A 22,851-nucleotide genomic window follows, 5' to 3' on the forward strand; every position below is an offset into this window, starting at 1 on the left:
TCACAATGTTATAATAGTAGAAATAAAGTGCACAATAAATGCAATGTGCTTGAGTCATCTTGAAACCATCTCCTCATCCAGTTCATGGAAAAACTGTCTTTCAAGAAACTGATCCTGGGTGCCAAAAAGGTTGGGGACCATTGGTCTACTTAAACCAGGAATCAAATCATAACCCTCCCCTGATTAAAACCTTCTAAATGTTTCCTATCACCCTTAAAGACTCAAAGTTCCTTAGGTTGGTCCACAAGCCTTTCATGAACTGGCTTCCTTATTTCTCCTCCTTCATCATCTACCTTCCTGCTCCTTTTTCATTCTTTTTCCAATTTACATTGTGGTAGAAGTAAAAATAGCAGTGATCAACAGCAAAGAGTTGCACCCATGCTCCACACTGCTGCTCACCTCCATACCTCTGTCCAAGCTACATGAGTCTGCTGGTAAAATACCTGGCTCCATTCTTCATCTGCTTCACCCACGAATCATTTAAACGTAGGTAAGAGCACCTTACACACGCCTCTTCCTGACCACTGTCTCAGCATTCAGTTCAGTTCAGTCGCTCAGTTGTGTCTCAGCATTAGATGCCCTCAAAACACTTTATGCGTGATTTTGTCACTGTACTTACCACACAGTATGGAATGATTTTGTTACTGACCTATTTTTTCAACTAGGAAAAACTATTTGTTTCTCAAGAGCAAAAACTATATCTCTCATTTCTGTAACCCAGCATCTAGTATTATATCAGATTATCAATTAATAAGAGAATTTCATAGTCATCTGTATTTAAATAGATTTATAAAAGTACTTTGTGAAATTATATATAACTCTTAGACAAACTAAAAAAATAGAAAAACAAGGTGGATCCTCCCTGCCCCCCGGCAAAGTAACAAAGGGTATTCCAATGCAACATGCAATAAGGTCTACAATTCTTATTTTAATTCTGTATCAAGAGATAACAAAAGTAACAGAAGTCCAAGTGGAACTAAGGCAATACATGATAAACTGGATTAAGCCAAGTCCTCACCTGTTTCATTAGATTCAATGCTATTCATAACAATGAAAATAAACACCAACAGAGTATATAATCTAATAGACACACAACAACATTCTATAGATGTAACAATACCTGCTTCTGGTGCCTGGAACCACAACTGCACCACTTTCTTCATTTTTCCTCTGTAAAAACGTTGCAAATTTGTTTCTTGTCGTAGGTGGTGTGCTTAAGCTTTTCTTAATAGTAGTTCCATCTACCAGGTCAGGCATAAATAGTTCAGAAGAGTTCAATGACTTATTACCTTCACAACTATTTTTCTTGATCTTCTTTGTAAAGGAAGTAGAATATTGATCCATCATATCATCTTCTGATAGCTCTTCTAAATAAAAATGAAATTATTTATAAATTTTTATTTCATGACTAGTTAGAGATTTGGTCTCAGTTTCACAGCCTATGTTCTATTGCCCTAAAGATGAAGTCTTTTTTTTTGATTGTGCATCAGAAAAGGAAATAAAACAATAATTTAAAAGAAAATTCCCTTGGCTGTTTTACTGTTTCAAAATTAACTATGATTTAAAGTCAATTATTTGTATGAATTTCAGGATACAATCAATTCTGCAAGGCTCTACACTCATTATACTATTTGAATGTAAAAAAAAGGGTCTAATTTTGAATGCAAAAAAAAAAATTAAATGAAGTGAAAGCCACTCAGTTGTGTCCAAATCTTTGTGACCCCATGGACTATATATAGTCCATGGAATTCTCCAGGCCAGAATACTGGAGTGGGTAGCTGTTCCCTTCTCCAGAGGATCTTCCCAACCCAGGGACTGAACTCAGGTCTCCCACATTGCAGGTGGATTCTTTACCACCTGAGCCATCAGGGAAGCCCAAGAATACTGGAGTGGGTATCTTATCCCTTTCTCCACTGGATCTTCCTGACTGAGGAATCAAACCAGAATCTCCTGTATTGCAGGTGGATTCTTTACCAGCTGAGCCACCACGAGAAGAAAAAAAAAATTAAACCTATGATTAATCTATGTTTGGTTTAAAAGAATGTTTCATTAAAACCAGGTGCTATACTTACTTCATCACTGAGATGGTTTTGAGGTATATTTGATTGTCTTGTAGTGGAAAGTAATTTGTACTCTAGCTCTGATCCTCATTACACAGCTATAGAGTTCTAGAAGATTGTTGTGTAACAATCTAATGGTATAAGAATAAATCATAAGACTAAATAATGTAAAAGTGGTAAAGCCGAAATAGGCAAGCACATAGACATAGCATTAATGTGCTTAAAATTAATCCAAGTACTTCTCAGTCTAAACAGCTTCCACTCACATGGGAGTAAATGCTCATGATTAAGACGTGGGTAGAGCAGCGGAGGGTGCCTAAATACTAGAGACAAGGTGACATCGCAAATTCAAAAATGTACAGGTTAAAAAAAATACCTACAGGTCAGCAAACTTGTATAAACCAAAATATGTTTATTATGCAGGAAACTGTATGTTCTTTAGAAGGAAAAAAAAAATTGTAGGATCCCCAGAAAAGCCTTCACCAAGAAGTTACACTATGCTAACCTCATTTTCTTTTTATTATAACGTTGTTAGACTATCTATTTGGAGAAATTTATAGATTTAATATATCCTGAATTGATCAAGACACTTCAGTGTCTCATATTATCATAGTGGACAATGCAGAGCAAAAGTTATTATATACTAGTTACAAGAATTTGCAGCAAGTTGAATAGCCAAACAATTGGTGACTATTGGTCTGAAAGGAGGTCTGTCTCTACTACACAGCTCTAGATTTCCACTAGAACTAATATGTGATTTAAGTAAGGTTCAAAACACAAGATTAATATACAAAAGTCAAGTGTATTTCTATATACTAATAATGAACCAAAAATTGCAGTTAAAATATCATTTATAACAGCATCAAAAACCTGAAATATAGGCATAAATTTGACAACATATGTGCAAGACCTGTACACTAAAAACTACAAAGCATTTCTGAAGGCTTAAACTAAAGAAGACTTATCAATCTGTATGGAAATGCAAAGAACACAAAATAGTCAAAACAACTTTCCAAAAGAACAAACTTAGGGACTTACATTACCTGATTTCAAGACTGACTATAAAGGTACAGTAATCAGGACAGTTTTTCTGGCATAAAGTAGGAGGAGACCAATGGTACAGAATAAGAGAGCCCAGAAAGAGACCTGCACATATATGGTCAACTGACTGTCCACACACATGCCAAAGACAATTCAATGGAAAAAGGATAATCTATTAAACAAATGGTGTTAGAACAACTTAATTGGCATATACAAAAAAAAGTGAACCTTGATCCTTACCTCACACCATATAAAAAATTAATTCAAAATGGATCAAAGGCCTAAATGTAAGAACTAAAACTATTAAACTTCTAAAAGAAACAGGAAAAAAATATTAACGACCTTAGATTTAACAAAGACTTCTGAAATGAGACCAGTTCTCACTAGTATTTCACAAAAACAAAATACATACCACTTCTTGGTCTTTTTACAATGGATGACTTCCTTGGAAGATTTAACCCTTTAGTACTAATCACTTGTTTAATGCCCACAGTACTTGGATTTTCCTTCACCTTTGTAGTATCTGAAACAATATCCAGTTCACGTCTAGGGCAATAATTCCTATGCCAAATGCTATTAATATTAGATGATTTTTGACATGCTCTGTCAGTCCAACTATGACTTCTTGATCGGGCAAGCTAAAGTGGTAGAAAGAAAAAGGTTAAAGAAGAAAAATAGGTAAATCATTTCCCTCTGAATCAACATAAATTATAAGCAAATAATTAAATTACTCCTTTGAACTGCTTTTGATGAAATATCCATCCTCTAATAACACTTTCTACTTTGCTAGCCCTATTTGCTGTTGTTGAGTTGCTAAGTCATGTCCAACTCTTTTGCAACCGCATGGACTGTAGCCTGACAGGCTCCTCTGTCCATGGAATTTCCCAGGGAACAATACTGGAGTGCGTTGCTATTTCCTTCTCCAGGGCATCTTGCTGACTCAGGGTATGGAACCCACATCTCCTGCATTGCAGGTGAATTCTTTACCATTGAGCCTCCTGGGAAGCTTGTTTGCTAGTCCTATGCTGCTGCTGCTGCTAAGTCACTTCAGTCGTGTCTGACTCTGTGCAACCCCATAGACGGCTGCCCACCAGGCTCCCCCGTCCCTGGGATTCTCCAGGCAAGAACACTGGAGTGGGTTGCCATTTCCTTCTCCAATGCATGAAAGTGAAAGTGAAAGTGAAGTCGCTCAGTTGTGTCCGACTCTAGTCCTATACTTTTCATTATATATGTCTTGTATTCCTAGGTCTGTTTTTCCCCTAATGAGGGTCAAGCAAACTTGTTAGATCATTTTTAAGAAATAAAAAATATACCTTCCTAAGATGAGTAGTGCAAGAAATAAAACTACACTTGAAGAAGTATGACCAGAAAAAAAATACTTTTAAAATGTGAATATTTCAACATAAAATATTTAGTTAATAACCATTTAGCAAATAAGCCTCTAGTTACTGACATACCCTTTACAAAGGATCTGAAAATCAAAACCATAAAATTACATATTTAATCAACTATCCTATCTTTAGAACTTGGATGAGCTCAAATGGAAACAATCTTATTTACAAAACAATAGCTTCTTTTTTAGTGGACAATATCTATGTATTAAATAGGCAAGTATTAGTGAACAATATCTATGTATTAAACAGAAAGCTACTTTGGTCTACACTAAGTCATGCATAAAACTTTCTCTGAGAAAGAGCTTATTGACGGTAAAGATTGGTAAAGAATCATTTTTAATGCTAATACAAGTTATTCACAATAAATATATTTTAGATGACAATGAACTGCTTAAAGGGTGTCAATGATACTCTAATAGAGCAGAAGAGGCAAAGGGAAAAACTAACAATGGTATAAAAAATGCTGGTACTAAGGGTGTGAATTCCGCGTGACAAAAGTCCCACTCGAATTTGGAATCTAATCTTTCAATTAAAGAAAGGATTAAATATAAAAATAAATTAAAAATAAGGTGACATTATTCATAATATATTTTGAGAATGAATAAGAATCAACAATTAACTTAGAATCATTGAGAAAAAAGGTATAATAAAAACAGCTTAAGCAGTATATGCCATGGCATTAGATCTCACTGATGGTTTCATTAAAAAACAGAGAGAGAAATAGGAGAGTAGAAAATCTGATTGGGAAGAATACATTTTAGATAAATAATAATAATTAGTTTGACATACAATTAGTGGTTCTGAAAGAAATGTCCTCATGAAATAAAAGATCTGATAAGGATTTGGTCTCACGAAGGATGGCCATCTTAGTGATCCATAACATTCCCAATGATATCTGAACATTTGCAATACAATCAATTATTTTTGAGTTTCTGAGACAAAGGAGAAACTTGAGAATCATTCTTGATGAAATTATATTAATATCAGTAATTCAGATGTGTAAAGAAGACAGCAGAATAAAGACTTTTCAGTCCCCTTAGTCTAGAAACTTACAATTATAAGGTAAATAAGTCACACAGCTGTAATGTACAGCACAGAGAATACAGTCATCCCTTAGTGGCCGTAGGGGATTGGTTATAGGATCCCTTCAGAGATCAAAATCCATGATGTTCAACTCCCTTACATAAAATGGAGTAGTACTATCAGCCCTCCACATCCATGGATTCTGGATCCAAGGATTCAATCTAATTGGATCTGCAGTTGGTTGAATCCGCAGATGCCCACGGATATGGAGGGCTGTACAGTTAATAATATTGTGGAACTTCCCTCATGGTCCAGTAGTTAAGACTCTGTGCTTCCAATGCAGGAGGCATGGGTTTGATCCTGATCAGAAAACCAAGATTCCTCATGCTGGCATGGCCAAATTATAAAAATATAATAACTCTGTATGGTGAAAGATGGTAATTAGATTGATCATGATAATTTATTAATGTATATAAATACTATGTTTACACTTGAAACCAATATGTCAATAATAATTCAATAAGAAAACAATCACGCCTAAACCAATAAGAAGAAACAAATACAAACTCCATCTGCAGAAAAATTAGGAGATATCTGTGACTTCCAAACCATAGTGAAAACAAGAGTATAGACAGAAAAATTTAAAGAACCTAGCCCAAGGAGGGAGGGGTAAGATAGGGGTAGGAGATTAAGAAGTACAAACTATTAGGTGTAAAAAAGCTACAAGGATATACTGTACAATACAGAGAATATAGACACTATTTTATAACTGTAAAGTATAACCCTTAAAAAATTGTGAATCACTGTGTTGTACACCTGAAACATATATTATAAATCAACTATATCTCAATAAAAAGATAAAAATAAAGAACCTAGCTTAAGAAAGATCAAACTCATGTGTCTGCAGAAAAGAATGACGTTAATTCCACATACAGAAACTCAGAGAAAGACTTGAACCAAGTACCATGGAGGCTGCAATTAGGGGAAGGGCAGAGAAAAGGATTATATGGCTCCTGGGCCCTTATCTTTGATCTGTCCAACATGGTCAATTCATACCCATCTGCCTTCAGAGCAACCAGACCTTCGAAACCCACAAACAGTAACATAAAAACTTCAAAAGGTGAGAAGAGCCATTTGTCTACACAGGGATCAAATGCAAAGTTAAATATTGAATGGTGGGACTAGCCCTACCCCTTCCTAAAGAAAGAAAAGAATGTTAGTCACTCAGTTGTGTCAGACTTTTTGTGACCCCATGGACTGTACCCACCAGGCTCCTCTGTCCATGGGATTCTCCAGGCAGGAATACTGGAGTGGGTTGCCATTGGGTTGGGATCTTCCCAACCCAGGGATCAAACCCAGGTCTCCCACATTGCAGGCACTCTTTACTGACTAAGCCACTAGGGAAACCCACCCCTTCCTGGTCCACCCCAATTTATTTTCCCTATCTTGCTCTTAAAATGTTTACATAGCTAAGTAGAAATTGGAAGATCCCATTTTGGAAAAAAGAACTGTACAAAGAAAACATGCTGATGTTTAAGAATTCACAAAACAAAGCCAGCTTGTTGCTAACCAGTTCAACCAAGAGTAATAAAACCCAAGACTATAAGCCCCACTCATTTACACAAAGCTTCTTAAGCTTCTGTGTCTGTCCCAAATAGGAACAAACTGACAAAAAGCTAGGTGTTAGAAAAGTCTCCACCATAAAAGAGAAAAGCCAAAACACACAGGAAAAAAAAAATCCAAAGCCAACAGAAATAATGCAGAGAGAAGAAAATGTACAAGAAAATGTACATGTATTTAATATTATAATAAAATTTCTGAGAGGAGTGGGAAAGAGGAGAGTATATTCATGAAATGAAACAAGGTCTTAAAAAAAAACACAATTGAAAGGGTTCTTAGATATGAAAATGATAGCAAAAACTAAATATTCATCAGAATTTTCTGTAATGATAGAAAAGTTCTGTGCTGCCCAACATGGTAGCCACTAAGGATTTGAAAAGTGACCAGTGCAACCGGAGAACTAAAATTTAATTTAATGTTAATTTAAACAATCACATACTTTGCCAACAAAGGTCCGTCTAGTCAAGGCTATGGTTTTTCCAGTAGTCATGTATGAATGTGAGAGTTGGACGGTGAGGAAAGCTGAGCACCGAAGAATTGATGCTTTTGAACTGTGGTGTTGGAGAAGACTCTTGAGAGTCCCTTGGACTGCATGGAGATCCAACCAGTCCATTCTAAAGGAGATCAGCCCTGGATGTTCTTTGGAAGGACTGATGTTGAAGCTGAAACCCCAATACTTTGGCCACCTCATATGAAGAGTTGACTCATTGGACTGGGGGCAGGAGGAGAAGGGGACAATAGAGGATGAGATGGCTGGATGGCATCACCGACCTGATGGACATGGCGTTAGGGTAAACTCTGGGAGTTGGTGATGGACAGGGAGGCCTGGCGTGCTGCTATTCACGGGGTCGCAAAGAGTCTGACATGACTGAGTGACTGAACTGAACTGAACTGAACTGTGGTCAGTGGCTAACATACTGGATAGCACAAACTTGAAAGACAAAATAGAAAAAAAGTTTCCCCCAGAAAGAAAAGAAGACAAAGACATGAGTAAGATAGAAAAGTTCCAGAATCTAAAGACCAGGAAAAACCAATATCTAACAAATAGAAGTTCCAGAAACAGAACAGGGGAAACAGAAAAGAAGAAACAGCAACCTGAGTATAAGGATTATATAATTTGAGCTGATGAACATAAAGTTCTTTTTTAGTACCATTATACATTTGTGCTGTCTTAATAAGCTTGGCTTATTTCAGCTGACAGTAATGATTCTTCTCAATGCTCAACTTGTCACCAGTTTCTCTGTGGCCATCTTCTTTAGGCTCATTTCATTTTCTTTCTCAAGGTGCCCTGATTCGTTTAGCTGGTAAACACTGAGACTTTTCTTGGTCCAGCCAGAATGAACTACTTTGAGTACCTTTAACATGCTATCCTCTTCCATACATGCTATTCCTTTAGCCTCGAACCACTCACCCATTTTGAAAATCCCGACTCATCTTTGTAAACCCAGGACACAGACTAGCTCCTCTATTAGGAGACACTAGAGGGCTTGGCTTGGAATCAGAGCTTCCCTATGGATTAAACGTATGACCTGGCAAGTCACCTAATTTCTAATTGTTTCCTCATCTGTAAAGTAGAAATAATGGTACTGCCCTCAGAAGCTTGTTACAGAGTAAATAAGTTACTATGTGTAATGTGCTTAGAATGGCACTTAGAAAACAGCTCAATAAATGTCTGTTATTATTATTAAAAGGTATTCTCTTTTTCGGTGGAGTTAAGTGCATCCCCTTTGTCTCCATGGAGCCTAGAATACATCTCTATTATAGGACATACCATATTTCTATGTATATAACCACGTGTCTCTCCCTTAGACAATGACTATGTTACAAGCAAGGATTATGCTCTGTTCTTCTTTATATTCCAGAACATTCCAGAGTATGTTCATTATAATAATTAATGCTTAGTAAAGAACTGAATGGTGAGTAAAGGTAAAGATCTGGATTAGACTAGAAACTATGAGAAAGAAGTAAGTATTAACCAGAAAGACAAAAAAGAAGTAGGAGGACTTAGCAGTGAAAGAGAAGCCAGGGGTTGGGGAGGAGCAAAATAGATGGAGATTAAGAGGTACAAAAGACTAGGTATAAAAAAATAAATACAAGGATGTAATGTACAGCAGAGTGAATATAGTCAATACTTTATAATAACTTTGTATGCAATATAATCTACAAATCAGTTAATATGCTGCTGCTGCTAAGTCACTTCAGTCGTGTCCGACTCTGTGCAACCCCATAGACGGCAGCCCACCAGGCTCCCCTGTCCCTGAGATTCTCCAGGCAAGAACACTGGAGTGGGTTGCCATTTCCTTCTCCAATGCATGAAAGTGAAAAGTGAAAGTGAAGTTGCTCAGTTGTGTCCAACCCTTAGCAACTCCAGGGACTGCAGCCTACCCGGCTCCTGTGTCCGTGGGATTTTCCAGGCCAGAGTACTGGAGTAGGGTGCCACTGCCTTCTCTGAATTTATGGTGTAATATGTGTTAAAAAGAATAAAGGTTATAAAAGGAAGCTGATAAGAAATAGTTTGCTTTTGATTGTAGATAGATTTAAGGTTATAAGAAAGTATTTATGTAGACACAGGAGACATTTAGAATTATTGTGGCTGGTACACAGATTAGAGACTGTTAAAGATGTGCAAGTTTTCTGCATAAAATGAGATGATTAGAATCATGGTGGTGGTGGTTTAGTTGCTAAGTCATGTCCAATTCTTGTGACCCCATGGACTGTAGCCTGTCAGGCTCCTCTGTCCATAGGATTCTCCAGGCAAGAATACTGGAGTGGGCTGCTATTTCCTTTTCCAATTAGACTCATAAGAACTTATTAAGGAATAAATTTGAACACAAGAGAGAACAGAGACTGGAAATATGAACAGAAAAGAGAGAACGATGGGAGCATACATCACAAGAGATATATAGACATACTATTGGGAAAAAGTAGAAGAAAATAGGAAAAGACTGAATGACATACAGCAGAGGTACTCAGTAAGCACTGCTAAACTGTGAATGAGAGAAAAAAAATTCTTTACTCCCGAGAGGTATTTCTAGATTTGAGTCTTCAACAATGCCAAATGCTAGAGATGGGATTGGGTGAGATGAGAAAAAGGCATTAAGCACTTGGCATATTCACAAAAAATGTTCAAGTATAAAGGTCTTATATTATGTGGTCACTTTTTAAGAAAATTAACCAATATACCCATTGGTTCTGAGATATATTTTCTCTAGAATTGAGTTGTTTTCAATCAACACTCTGTACGGTGCTTGGACGTAGAAATGTTTAAAAGATGTTTATTACGTGAAGATTTGCCTTTAGTCTTAGTTCCTAAGCAATAACAAAACATGCTTTTAGAAAGAAGTCTTTAATATGTTACCATGGCAGTGTCTGGATTGTAGTCATCGATCTGCTCGAGAGTATTTATATCTTTATTCCCAAGTGCTATTTGAAGAGCTATGGAATCATCAACATACCTAGGTTGGTAAGATTAAGGAAAAACAATTTTACTAACAACCAAACAAACAATACTGTATTAAGACAGCAAAGTGTGGTCTATTGTCAGAGAAAACCTTCAGGTTTATGACTTCAGTGGACCCTGCTTTCCACATTTGGCTTCACTGAAACCACATGATAGTTTACTAGTCACAGCAGGAGCTGGCGATTTTCTGAAGCAAAGTCCCAGGGCATCACTTACTCCCCGTCAAGGGAGATGGAGAGGAAAGCCCTGCCATTACCCAGGTGACTCACAGCTCCATATCACGCTGTATGTGTGTGGCCAGTGGCTCTGCAGAGAGCAACCTCAACTGGTGTACTCAGATGACCAGAGTGTTCTTCCTGAACAATTGAGCTTGCTCACCATGAGTGGTTCTGTTCAGGGCCACCTCTGGAGTATGTACCTTAAGTGACTGACTACATGTTTCTGTCAAATCAATCTAAGTAATTAACAAGTTATGGATGGGCTTCAGGTTTATAAATAAATAGTTACTCTAAATTTTTAACTTGCATGATAATTAAATTTAACAAAATAAAGTCTCCACTATTAAAAAAAAAAAAAAAAGAAGGCCAGAAACAATCTGCCAGCTTTTGACTGAAAGTCTAGCTAAAAATACCACCACAAAGATATGGAAGGAGTGCAAAGTTCTACCATTCTGGTTCAGAAAGGATACTGCCCAGCATAGCTTAGTGTTTTGGGATCAACATCATCTTCATAGGCATTCAGAGGGATGAGTTTCCTTTCGATGGGATCAAAAACTAGCTGATAGAGGAAGGTATTGTTGGCCCGAATAAATCCTTTGATGTAATCTTCTGGTACTGTTATGTTCATCTTGAGATAATGTCCAATTTTCCTGATGACCTAATAATGAGTATAAATATATTTATGAGTTATTTAATACCTGAAGATAAAGAATAGGGGAAGTATTATTCCCAAGATCCATCACTTTACATTAGAGTAGGATGAGGAGGGATAGAAAAATCACTTGCTTTTTTTTTTAGGGGGGGAGTATAATTGCTTCACAATGTTGTGTTAGTTTCTGCTGTACAATGAGGTGAATCACCACATGTATACATAGTTCCTCCTTCTTGGACCTTTCTCCCATTCACCCCAACCCACCCGTCTAGGCCATCACACAGCTACATTAAAAACTTCAACCAGTAAACACGTCATGACTTAAAATTCAAAGCTATGTTCTTCGCCTTCAAAGTCTCTTTCATCCAGAAAGCAAAAAACAGAACACACAATTAGTTGAGAATTAAAAAAAAAAAAAACACAAATATTTTTAGATTATATTTCAAAAAAGAAGTCAACATTTTAACTTCTGTTAGAGTCATGGATGATTAAAGCTGGAAGAGACGAAGAACAGAAGACCCAGAGAACTGAAGTGATCCTGAAGTCACAGGCTAGTTAGTACATGTTACTCTACTTCAAAATCTGCTACCATCTCCCAACCTTGAGACCTCTCTACGTCAGTACACCACCCTTGGCCCTGAGGACTCACATTTTATAATCTCGGAAATTCTGCTCTGCAAACTCTAAGGGCTTAAGAGAACTACCCAAGGTGCGGTGAGGGTAGGAATAATCTACTTCATTTTTTAAGGAAAAGACATCAGAGAATTTATACAGCAGTGATGTAATGAGGTCTCAGAGTTTCTCTAGAAAATACATGACACTTCCTCAAATTGTATGAAGAAGTAAGAATCTGGCTGTATTTTATTAAGCCATGTTAAAGGGATTTACATATATGTACAATTCCTCTCATAACTTTCATTTGCTTTAGAAGACAACTACTTCTCATAAAAATATGATATCTATGTTAAAATGCAATGCATTAACTATTGGTAATTTTAAGTGAATTAATAAACATTGAAATTCTTCAATTTCTGACTTGGTAAATTTCAACAGCTATAACCCATATAAACAAAAATAATTGTCACAAAGAGTTTTTCAGAGTGTAAAGGGATCCTGTGAGACCAAAAACTTTGAGAATCATTACTACAGAGTAATAGGACAGAAATCAAAAAATCGTGCATTTTAGCATTAATTCAACCCTAGAATATCTTATTCTGAAGTTTCTTTATATTAGTCTTCATTTTCAAAAAAACTACTACTAATTTTTTGTCAACTGCTGAAAACAGGATTCATCTGCTGCCAAAAGCAAAGCTGTAGTGTTTTAATCATTTCGCCTTTCAATGACACAATATTGGTTATGGATATAATAGAATATTTAAGATCCATATTCTGATTGATTCATCTATTATTTAAGAATTGCTTAGAAACTGAACATAACAGTTGGTAAATAACTCTTACCTTTAAAATATCTGGATTGTTGGCTAGTCTTAGCAGTTTGCAGGCCTTGGCTAATCCAATCCCACGCAGTGATGAAAGATAGTCACAGCCTGAAAGAATGCACATGTAACGGAACTTCTCTTCTGTGAACACATCCCCAAGCTGTTTGCACATTCCCAGACGAGCCTGATCAACTTCTAGTCCATTTCCAAACTGGTCCATTTTTAAAATAACCTTCAAGAGGAAGGGAAACTGTGAACACCTGTAACAGTCATTTTTATTTTTCATCATCTAATCCACTGTAGTATTTCTAAGAAATCTTTCCTGTTCTTTATCATAAGTGAGCAGACAGATACATAGGCCAGGTAGTTATTGTGAAATTTGCAAATAAGTTAAATTGAAACATGGGCCATGGCTGGACAATGTCATATGCCAGTACTCAATCGTTTTGCCTCTGGTGTAAAGAAGGCCCTTTCTGCACCTACTTCCTACCTGCACTACAGGGTTATCATGTCAAAGAGCAATTCTTACAAACAGCATCTTCTCCTTACCTTTCACTTTGACATATTAAAGTAACCCTTTGCTTAGTCTTAAAGTAATACATGTTACTTGTAGAAAATTTGGAAAACAGAAATTCAGGAAGAAAACAGAAATTGCCCCAAATGTCTTATCTATCACTATTACCCAGCATCAACCTTTTCACAGATCCTTCTCATCATTTATAAAATAGATAATATAAATAACATAGATATTAACAAAAATGAGATCCCCCTATAGTTTTATATCTTAATATCATAATAAAAATTTCCATAATTCTAAAAAACTGCAAAGCATCTCATTAGTAGATAAGTTAGCTTATTTACCTAATCTAATTGAGAACTATAAACCACATAAGTAATCATTATTAAAAAATAAGGCTACATTCCACTATAGAATTTAGAGAAAACAACAAAATCCTCTAACTTTAAGGGCTTAATCTGAAGAATCATTCAGATTATACAAATGTCAAGCAGCAAAACCTTTCTTCCCATTTTAAATAAAATAATTATTAACACCATAAGTAGATATTAGTTACAGGTATTATATAAGATAAAAAAACTTCAGCTCCTTTATTTATGTTAGGTACCTTTTTACAGCCAAAAGCAAGAAGATCAGAGTCCTCCGTAATGACAGCTTGTACAATGCCAGCCTTGTTGAGATAGGCCAGCTGTGCATCCGCTTCATATGGAGCCACAAGACAATCTACTCCCTGAGACCGAGCAGCCTGTGAGAAAGGATGAGTCAGTCTCAAGAACAGCATCTGGAAAGCACTGAACAACTTCCTGTGTCAAACCCATTTATCACCAGCCTCAACATGTACTGAATACATGCTAGTATTATTTTTGGAAGTCATTTCCTTTGAAGTACAGGTTTCTAGTTTTAGTCCTAAATATTGAACTATCAGTTCAGTTGCTCAGTCGTGTCCGACTCTTTGTGACCCCATGAATTGCAGCACGCCAGGCCTCCCTGTCCATCACCAACTCCCCAGAGTTCACTCAGACTCACATCCATCGAGTTGGCGATGCCATCCAGCCATCTCATCCTCTGTCGTCCCCTTCTCCTGCTGCCCCCAATCCCTCCCAGCATCAAAGTCTTTTCCAATGAGTCAACTCTTCTCATGAGGTGGCCAAAGTACTAGAGTTTCAGCTTCAGCATCATTCCTTCCAAAGAACACCCAGGGCTGATCTCCTGCAGAATGGACTGGTTGGATCTCCTTGCAGTCCAAGGGACTCTCAAGAGTCTTTTCCAACACCACAGTTCAAAAGCATCAATTCTTCAGCGCTCAGCTTTCTTCACAGTCTAACTCTCACATCCATACATGACCACAGGAAAAACCATAGCCTTGACTAGACGGACCTTTGTTGGCAAAGTAATGTCTCTGCTTTTCAATATACTATCTAGGTTGGTCATAACTTTCCTTCCAAGGAGTAAGCGTCTTTTAATTTCATGGCTGCAGTCACCACCTGCAGTGATTTGGGAATCTCAAAAAATAAAGTCTGACACTGTTTCCCCATCTATTTCCCATGAAGTGATGGGACCAGATGCCATGATCTTCATTTTCTGAATGTTGAGCTTTAAGCCAACTTGTTCACTCTCCACTTTCACTTTCATCAACAGGGTTTTTAGTTCCTCTTCACTTTCTGCCATAAGGGTGGTGTCATCTGCATATCTGAGATTACTGATATTTCTCCTGGCAATCTTGATTCCAGCTTGTGCTTCTTCCAGTCCAGCATTTCTCATGATGTACTCTGCATAGAAGTTAAATAAACAGGGTGACAACATACAGCCTTGACGTACTCCTTTTCCTATTTGGAACCAGTCTGTTATTCCATGTCCAGTTCTAACTGTTGCTTCCTGACCTGCATGTAGGTTTCTCAAGAGGCAGGTCAGGTGGTCTGGTATTCCCATCTGTTTCAGAATTTTCTACACTTTATTGTGATCCACACAGTCAAAGGCTTTGGCATAGTCAATAAAGCAGAAATAGATGTTTTTCTGGAACTCTCTTGCTTTTTCCATGATCCAGCGGATGTTGGCAATTTGATCTCTGGTTCCTCAGCCTTTTCTAAAACCAGCTTAAACATCTGGAAGTTCACAGTTCACATATTGCTGAAGTCTGGCTTGGAGAATTTTGAGCATTACTTTACTAGCGTGTGAGAGGAGTGCAATTGTGCAGTAGTTTGAGCATTCTTTGGCACTGCCTTTCTTTGGGATTGGAATGAAAACTGACCTTTTCCAGTCCTGTGGCCACTGCTGAGTCTTCCAAATTTGCTGGTATATTGAGCTATATGTAATCCTATATATTGAATCATATAGCCACTAATAAATCTTTTTTAAAAATCAGTGTATGAATTAGGGATAAAGAAATATTGCTATACATTTCGGGGGGGGAATACAAGCTGCAAACTCAATTTTTCAAATTATAGAAATCGACCGTTTGAAGAATGATTGTGCTCTAAAGAAAACAAGTCGCTTGTTTCCCCACAATCTCTCACCACAGAACACAAGCCGGACACTGAACTGATGAAACCAACAGACTCTCTAACTATCTATCTTCCCATTTGTTTATCAAATAGTTTGAACACAGACCTGAAAAGGGGCTGTGTGGGCTGTGACCTTGGGTGTGCTGACACTAAGATTTATGGTAATAGGTAATAAGGAAAGAAGCTTCTAAGAAGCAGGTCAAGTGGAACTGATCTGCTGCAAATCTCCTGGGCTGGCCAGTTGACTTCAACCAATACAAACACTCAAGAGTAAGTGTTGAAGATTATGAGCGTGGAGTGAGATTGAACCTCTAGGAATTTATTCCTTCTGTCTCTGCAGAAAACATTTATCTATGTAAGTGACTCATCTAGAAAGTGAGAGCTGAGCTGTTTGTTCCTCAGGATTTCTTCTTTGGAAATTGCTGGACTCCTCTCTTCTACCTAGATATTCTTCTCTTCTTCCTCTGACAACAAGCTTTCCTAAAGGTTAGACCCAGAGCAATCCTCCTCCCTTCACCTGCTTGCTCTCCCATTAACCTAAATGAACCCTGTAATCTGTTACTTTAGCTTCTTATTTAGCTCACTTTAATTACGTTGTGGGCCATAGTATGTGTGATATTGATAGAACGTGTGAAACATTCTCTGGCTTCTGAGACCTTCCCTTCACGAAGAAGCTGCTTTCCCTTAAGGAGATTGGCTTGTCGTCTTCTGCAAGAATAAAAAAAAAAAAGTGAGAAGAGGACTCAAATATTACAATATTATACCCTTGAATTGTATTCAAGAATTTTTTCTGGAATAAAAAATGCTTGACTCATATGAAAGTGCACACTTGTTCCTTGACTATGCTAACCCAGATCTTTTGGGCTTCTAGACAAAAAGAACATGGATTTACAGCGCGCACATGCACAAGCTAATCATCAGCACTGCTACATAACAAAAGAAAGTGAAGTAATGAAGACACTTTGAGAAAACGTAAGTCAAGGCTTTTACACCATTAAAACTAACTTTCCATTATAAAGGGTACAACTTTATCAACCCCATTTAGTGAGATTTACTTCTATTTGGGGCTGACTCACACTAGCTTTAACAGCTAAGCCCAGTGGTATCTCCTGTACAGCATAATGACTCCTAGAAACCAACAGAGGATAAAAACAAGAACAGATGAAAGCAGCAGAACAGACGCTTCACTAAAATGCAGAAATTCTTAAAAGAAAATACAGAAATCCTTTTTAAAGTCTACTGTAAAAATACTAGATTCTGTTGAATTAAATATGGAAGATACAATTTCAATTAAAAGTACTAAAAGAATAAAAATAGAGTACATCACTTTTCAACTAGAAATAAGGGACAACAATAAGAGTGGAAGAAACAATCAACCCAGAAGTCAAACAAGGTGGGAGGTATATATTAGTAATTCAGAGCAAGGTAAAAAGAATAAAACTACAGTTTTAAAAATGACAAAGACTGATGGAATCGATAAAAAAAATTACAGTGATGTGTTCTTTATAAAAGACAAAACCAATGACATAGTAAAAGTCAACAGAAAAAGAAATTAGAAACATATAAAAGAAAACTGTTATGGCTGTATTAACATCAGGCATAATAGACTTTAGAACAAAAAAGCACAGAAATTTAAAAAGTCAGTGCATATTGTTCTAATATGCCAAAAAAAATAACAAATTCTAAACCTGAATGCTACCGATAAAATAGCTTCAAAACAAACAAAGCAGGAAAAAAAAATGGACAGAACTACAAGGGAACTGACAATTCCACTATTATAGTGAAATTTTAACATACTTTTCTTAGTAATTGATGGATTCAGTAAAGTGAAAGTTGCTTAGTTGTGTCTGACTCTTTGTGACTCCATGGACTATAGCCAGTCAGGCTTCTCTGTTTATAGAATTCTCCAGGCCAGAATACTGGAGTGGGTAGCTGTTCCCTTCTCCAGGGGATCTTCCCAACCCAGGGATCGACCCCAGGTCTCCTGCATTGCAGGCGGATTCTTTACTGTCTGAGTCACCGGGGAAGCCCAAGAATACTGGAGTGGGTAGCCTATCCCTTTTCCAGGGGATCTTCCTGAGCCAGGAATAGTACTGGGGTCTCCTCCATTGCAGGTAGATTGTTTACCAGCTGAGCTACCAGGGGAAGCTCATTAAGTAGGATTAAGTAGACACACATTTAAAAAAACATTCAAAAAATCAATAAGGATATGTAAGATTTGAACACAACCAATAAGCTTGATTTACTGGACAGACATAAAACTATCCACTCAATAACTGAGGAATACACATTCGTTTCCAGCATACGTGGAACATTTAAGGAAATCAATTTAGGTAAGAGTTTAAAACAAGCCTCGACAAACTAAAACAAAAGAGAAACTTGTATCATAGAGACCACAATGTCAGACCTTAAATAATTACGTTAAGGTATCACTTACTCTCTTCTAGATTTTTCCACTTCCTTTTTAGAAGGTAAAGTACATCCATCAAATACCAGGATAGGCTTGATCCCATGAGACAGTAACATATTTACAAATTTCATACAAAATCCTACATACCTATGAAAATGAAGAAAAATAATTAAGAAACATAAGCTCTAATTTAGACTTGGATTCAAATCCTGACTTGGATCTTAATGGGCTATGGGCTATTTGTTTTCTTCAGGTGTAGATTAAAGACTTTTCATTCCTGCAGTTCTGACATTGTATTATTCTAAATCTAATCTTTTTACCTCCCCACCCCTACCACTGTTTTCTTTTGCTTTGAGAAATTGAAAAGTTAAAGGAATAGTAGAACACCTGATTTCTCCAACAACACCATTATTATACCCAAGAAACCTAACAGTAATATAATATTATCTAATATACAGTTATACAGTCTATGTTAAAATTTATCCAATTGTCTCAGTAAGGTTATAACCAGTGGTGACCTAATAAACATGCAACAACCAGTTTTGGGGAAAGGGGTGGCTGATTTGTAGCATTTGTCAATTTCCTTGACATGAATATTCTACAACGGTGGATAAACTACTAAGGCAGGCTCATGAAATGCTGAACTGGGAGAAGATGGTGTATAGCAAGCTCATATAAGGTGACTGTAGCACAGCACTGCTACAGCTTTTCCCCCAGTGCAGGATGCAAACAAGAATCATGTATCGCATTTAGATTTTTATTCTGGCAAGACCATTAAAATCACTATGTATAGGTTCATTCCAGGGTCACAAGGATGGTTCAACACATGTAAATCAAACAAGGTGATACATCATATCAACAAAAGAAAAGAAAAAAACCACATGATCATCTCAATAGACACAGAAAAAAAATTTGACAAAATTCAACATCCATTCATGATAAAAACCCTTATGAAAGTGGGTAAAGAGGGAACATATCTCAACATAATACAAAGTTATTTATGACAAACCCACAGCCAATATAATACTCAACAGTGAAAGCTCAAAGCCTTCCCACTAAAATCTGGAACAAAACAAGGATATCCTCTCTCATTATCCACAGCAATCAGATAAGAAAAAGAAATAAAATGTATTTAAATTGGTAGTGAAGGCATGATACTATGTATAGAAAACCCTCAAGTCTCCACACATAAACCACTGGAACTGATAAAGGAACTTAGCAAGGTAGCAGGATACAAGATTAACATACAAAATCGGTTGCATTCTTTTATATTAACAATGAAATAGCAGAAAGGGAATGTAAACAAACAATCCCTTTTGAAACACTTAGGAATAAATCTCACCAAAGAGGTGAAAGACATATGCTGAGAAGTATACAACATTAAAAGGAAATTGAAGATGATTCAAAGAATGGAAAGATATCCCATGCTCTTTGATTGGAAGAATTAATATTGTTAAAATGGCATATGACCCAAAGCAACCTACGGATTTAATGCAATATCTATGAAAATACCAATGACATTTTCCCCAAAACTAGAGTAAATAATCCTAAAACTTAAATGGAACCATAAAAGACCTAGAATTGCCAAAGCAATCTTGAGGAAAAAGAAAACACAACAAAGCAGGAAGCTCCTGCTTAACTTCCGGACTTCACACAATACTGCAAAGCTATAGTAATCAAAACAACATGGTATCACCACAAAAACAGGCACACGGATGAATGGAATAAAATACACAGCCCAAGAATAAACTCACACACCTCTGGACAGCTGATCTTCAACAAAGGAGGCAATATAGAAAACAGACTTATGGTTGCCAGAGGCTGGACCCGTGGAGTTCATTTCTGATAATAAAAGATATTCCCTGTACTCTGGATAGCTCTTTCAGTTACTCAAAAATATTAGAATCCTTAACAAATACCAATAAATAGGAGATAAAGTTCCGCTCCTAGGGAAGAGAATTAAAAGAAACACTGAAGGCAGCACTGAAAAACTTGCAGTTTTGAACTATTACTGCTACTGCTCAAATTCAGTTCAGTTCAGTCGCTCAGTCATGTCCGACTCTTTGCAACTCCATGGACTGAAGCACGCCAGGCTTCCCTGTCCATCACCAACTCCCTGAGCTTACTCAAACTCATGTCCATTGAGTCGGTGATGCCATCCAACAATCTCATCCTCTGTCGTCCCATTCAAATTCAGTGGTGAAAAACAAATCACTTTGCAAAAATGATTACAACAGTTGAGAGTGGCTGAAATGCCCAGACTGTCCACTTTTGGTCAAATTAACTTGATAGGCCTGAAAGCCCCAAACATACAGCTACTCTTCAATAATGATTTCTCTATTGCTGTCCTTCCCCACCCCCTCCTCCATTTTCTGTAAACAAAAAGGGTCATTAATGTCCTTTGTGCTTAAGTACATCAGACTAAGATCTGTGAGCCTTTCCTCTAGGAGATAAATTATGCATTGCCAAAAAGAAAATACATAATAGTGCCCAAATCCCTGTGGAAATCTCAGTCTAAAAAGTATGCTTGCTTGTTTTTCTAGTGTTTTTATTTAAAAAATAAAGAAGGCATTTGTCCTGCCTCAAATGAAGGCAGAGTTATGACTGGATATAAGGATGGCCACTGTTTTTGGCCCCAAGTGAAGTAAAAGGGAATAAGAACACCACGTCTTAGAAACAACTGCCAAAAACTGCCTTGTTTGGCTAACAGGGCTTAGCAAATGTGTTGCCTATACCCAGTAAAGTAGAATTCTGAAATCACCATGGATTTTTAGAATATTGTTAAAAAGTTTAACTTAGATAATAGAAAAAAGAAGAGTCTTTGGCTTTTGTCCATTAGTGTCCTAATACTCTGGCTTATTAGAAAGCATGGAAACTAGACCTACATCAAGGAAGGAAATGTTCCTTGGCAATATTCTAAAGCATATATTCTCACTTCTTAATAACCCTGAACTGAATAAAAATGACTCCTTTCTGAAAAAAGGTCATTGTAAGTCTCATTCTTAACTGGCAAAGAATTAATATAAGATCCAACTTACTTATCAGTAGGTTCACCTTTGGCTAGCTTTTCTGCACAAGCAACAGCTCCTTTGTGAAGCCAGCAATATGTATCCACAGCTACCACCTGCCCTTTATACTTCCTCATGTGGATAGGTTCAGAAGCTTCTTTGATAAATTGCAGCAATCCATGTATCCCCATAGTGCCAAGTTAACTATATGATATAAAAAGAGAAAGGGAAAACAGCAAAATTTAAAGCAAAATATATTTACCCCAAAGTTTTGGAAAAATAAAAACAGCTTGGAAATTGATATAGCAACTGTTATTGTTCAGATATTTGAGAATCACTGCTTTTAATGAAAAATAAACAATTTTAGGACTAAAGCTGTACTTTTTTAGGACTGAAATTTACCACCATCAGAATGCTTTATTCCAAGCAACAAACATTCTGTAAATAAGCAGTGGCGGTGCCCAAGGGCAACTCCATCAGACTCTCTGAAAACTATCCCCAAATAAGGAGAAACTGCATCTGCTGTCCAATTAGTTTCAAGAAAAATGTTTTAGCTTTCCACCCTCTTCCATCCAAGTTGTAGGCCCAAGCCTCCTTTCTATACAGAAACCTGTAGCTGCCAGTCCTTTCCCAAGCAACTACTGTCCCCTTCTCTAAGCCCCAGGACAAAAACTGAGCAGTTGCTTAGCATTTCCTAAAATAAATCTCTCCCAAGAGATATTAAGTCTGGGAGGAAAAGAAGAATGTACAAGATCAAAAGACAGACTCAGGCTGTTGATACCCTGTATCAAAGTTCTGATAGTCTAGTACAGCAGTTTTCAAATTTCAGTTCTTCCTACAGTCTAAATTCCACTCCTAGGGACTATGATTCACTAGTCCTCGAGTGAGGTGGGAATTCTGAATTTTAAACAAGGCAGGTCATTTGGATGCAGGCGGTCCTCACACCACAATTTATGAAAAACAATTAGCCTACCTCTCAGAGGTTCCTAAAAAGAGTTTTCTTTTTTTTGAGGAAAATTGACATAGTACATGCTGGTGTTTAGTCGCCAAGTCGTGTCAGACTCTTTTGTGACCCCATGGGCCGTAGGCAGCCAGGCTCCTCTGTCCATGGGATCTCCAGGCAAAAATACTGGAGTGGGTTGCCATTTCCTCCTCCAGGGTATCTTCCATCCAGTGATCGAACTCTCATCTCTTGTCTCCTGCACAGGCGGGTTCTTTACACTAGCGCCACCTGGGAATCCCCAAGGCGGATTCTTTACCACTGAGCTACCAGGGAAGCCCGACATAATATATATATTTCGTGAAACTTACAAGTTTCTCCTAAATGTTTCCTCTTTAGCACAATGAAACAATGGAGGAGATCGGGGATTTTAGGCACAAAGCGTCCTCAGGGGACCGCCCGCGGCACCAGGTAGCACAACGTCATCGCTGCATTCCTTCTCTCACGAAGTGGAAGGAGGGCCCACACGCCCTTTCCAGAAGACACGTTCCTTTGGCCTGCACAACGT

General features: G+C 37.3%; 1 protein-coding gene across 2 annotated transcripts in view; it reads right to left on the minus strand.

Annotated features, from left to right (window-relative positions):
* Positions 1-21,534, minus strand: part of EXO1 (exonuclease 1) — a 39,493-nt gene extending 17,959 nt beyond the window's left edge. The window contains exons 1-9 of one of the 2 annotated variants that reach the window (XM_068986306.1): positions 21,374-21,534; positions 18,363-18,482; positions 16,510-16,633; positions 14,032-14,169; positions 12,927-13,139; positions 11,287-11,474; positions 10,497-10,593; positions 3,514-3,739; positions 1,121-1,364 (exon numbers count right to left, since the gene is read on the minus strand). In XM_068986306.1, the coding sequence (XP_068842407.1) occupies positions 1,121-1,364; positions 3,514-3,739; positions 10,497-10,593; positions 11,287-11,474; positions 12,927-13,139; positions 14,032-14,169; positions 16,510-16,633; positions 18,363-18,482; positions 21,374-21,534 (1,511 nt within the window). Of the gene's footprint in view, positions 1-1,120; positions 1,368-3,513; positions 3,740-10,496; positions 10,594-11,286; positions 11,475-12,926; positions 13,140-14,031; positions 14,170-16,509; positions 16,634-18,362; positions 18,483-21,373 lie in introns of both variants that reach the window. The other variant, XM_068986305.1, reaches the window with a different exon arrangement.
* Positions 21,535-22,851: the final 1,317 nt, after the last annotated feature.

This window comes from Capricornis sumatraensis, chromosome 14 (assembly GCF_032405125.1).
Source record: "Capricornis sumatraensis isolate serow.1 chromosome 14, serow.2, whole genome shotgun sequence".
NCBI classification, from domain to species: Eukaryota; Metazoa; Chordata; class Mammalia; order Artiodactyla; family Bovidae; genus Capricornis; species Capricornis sumatraensis.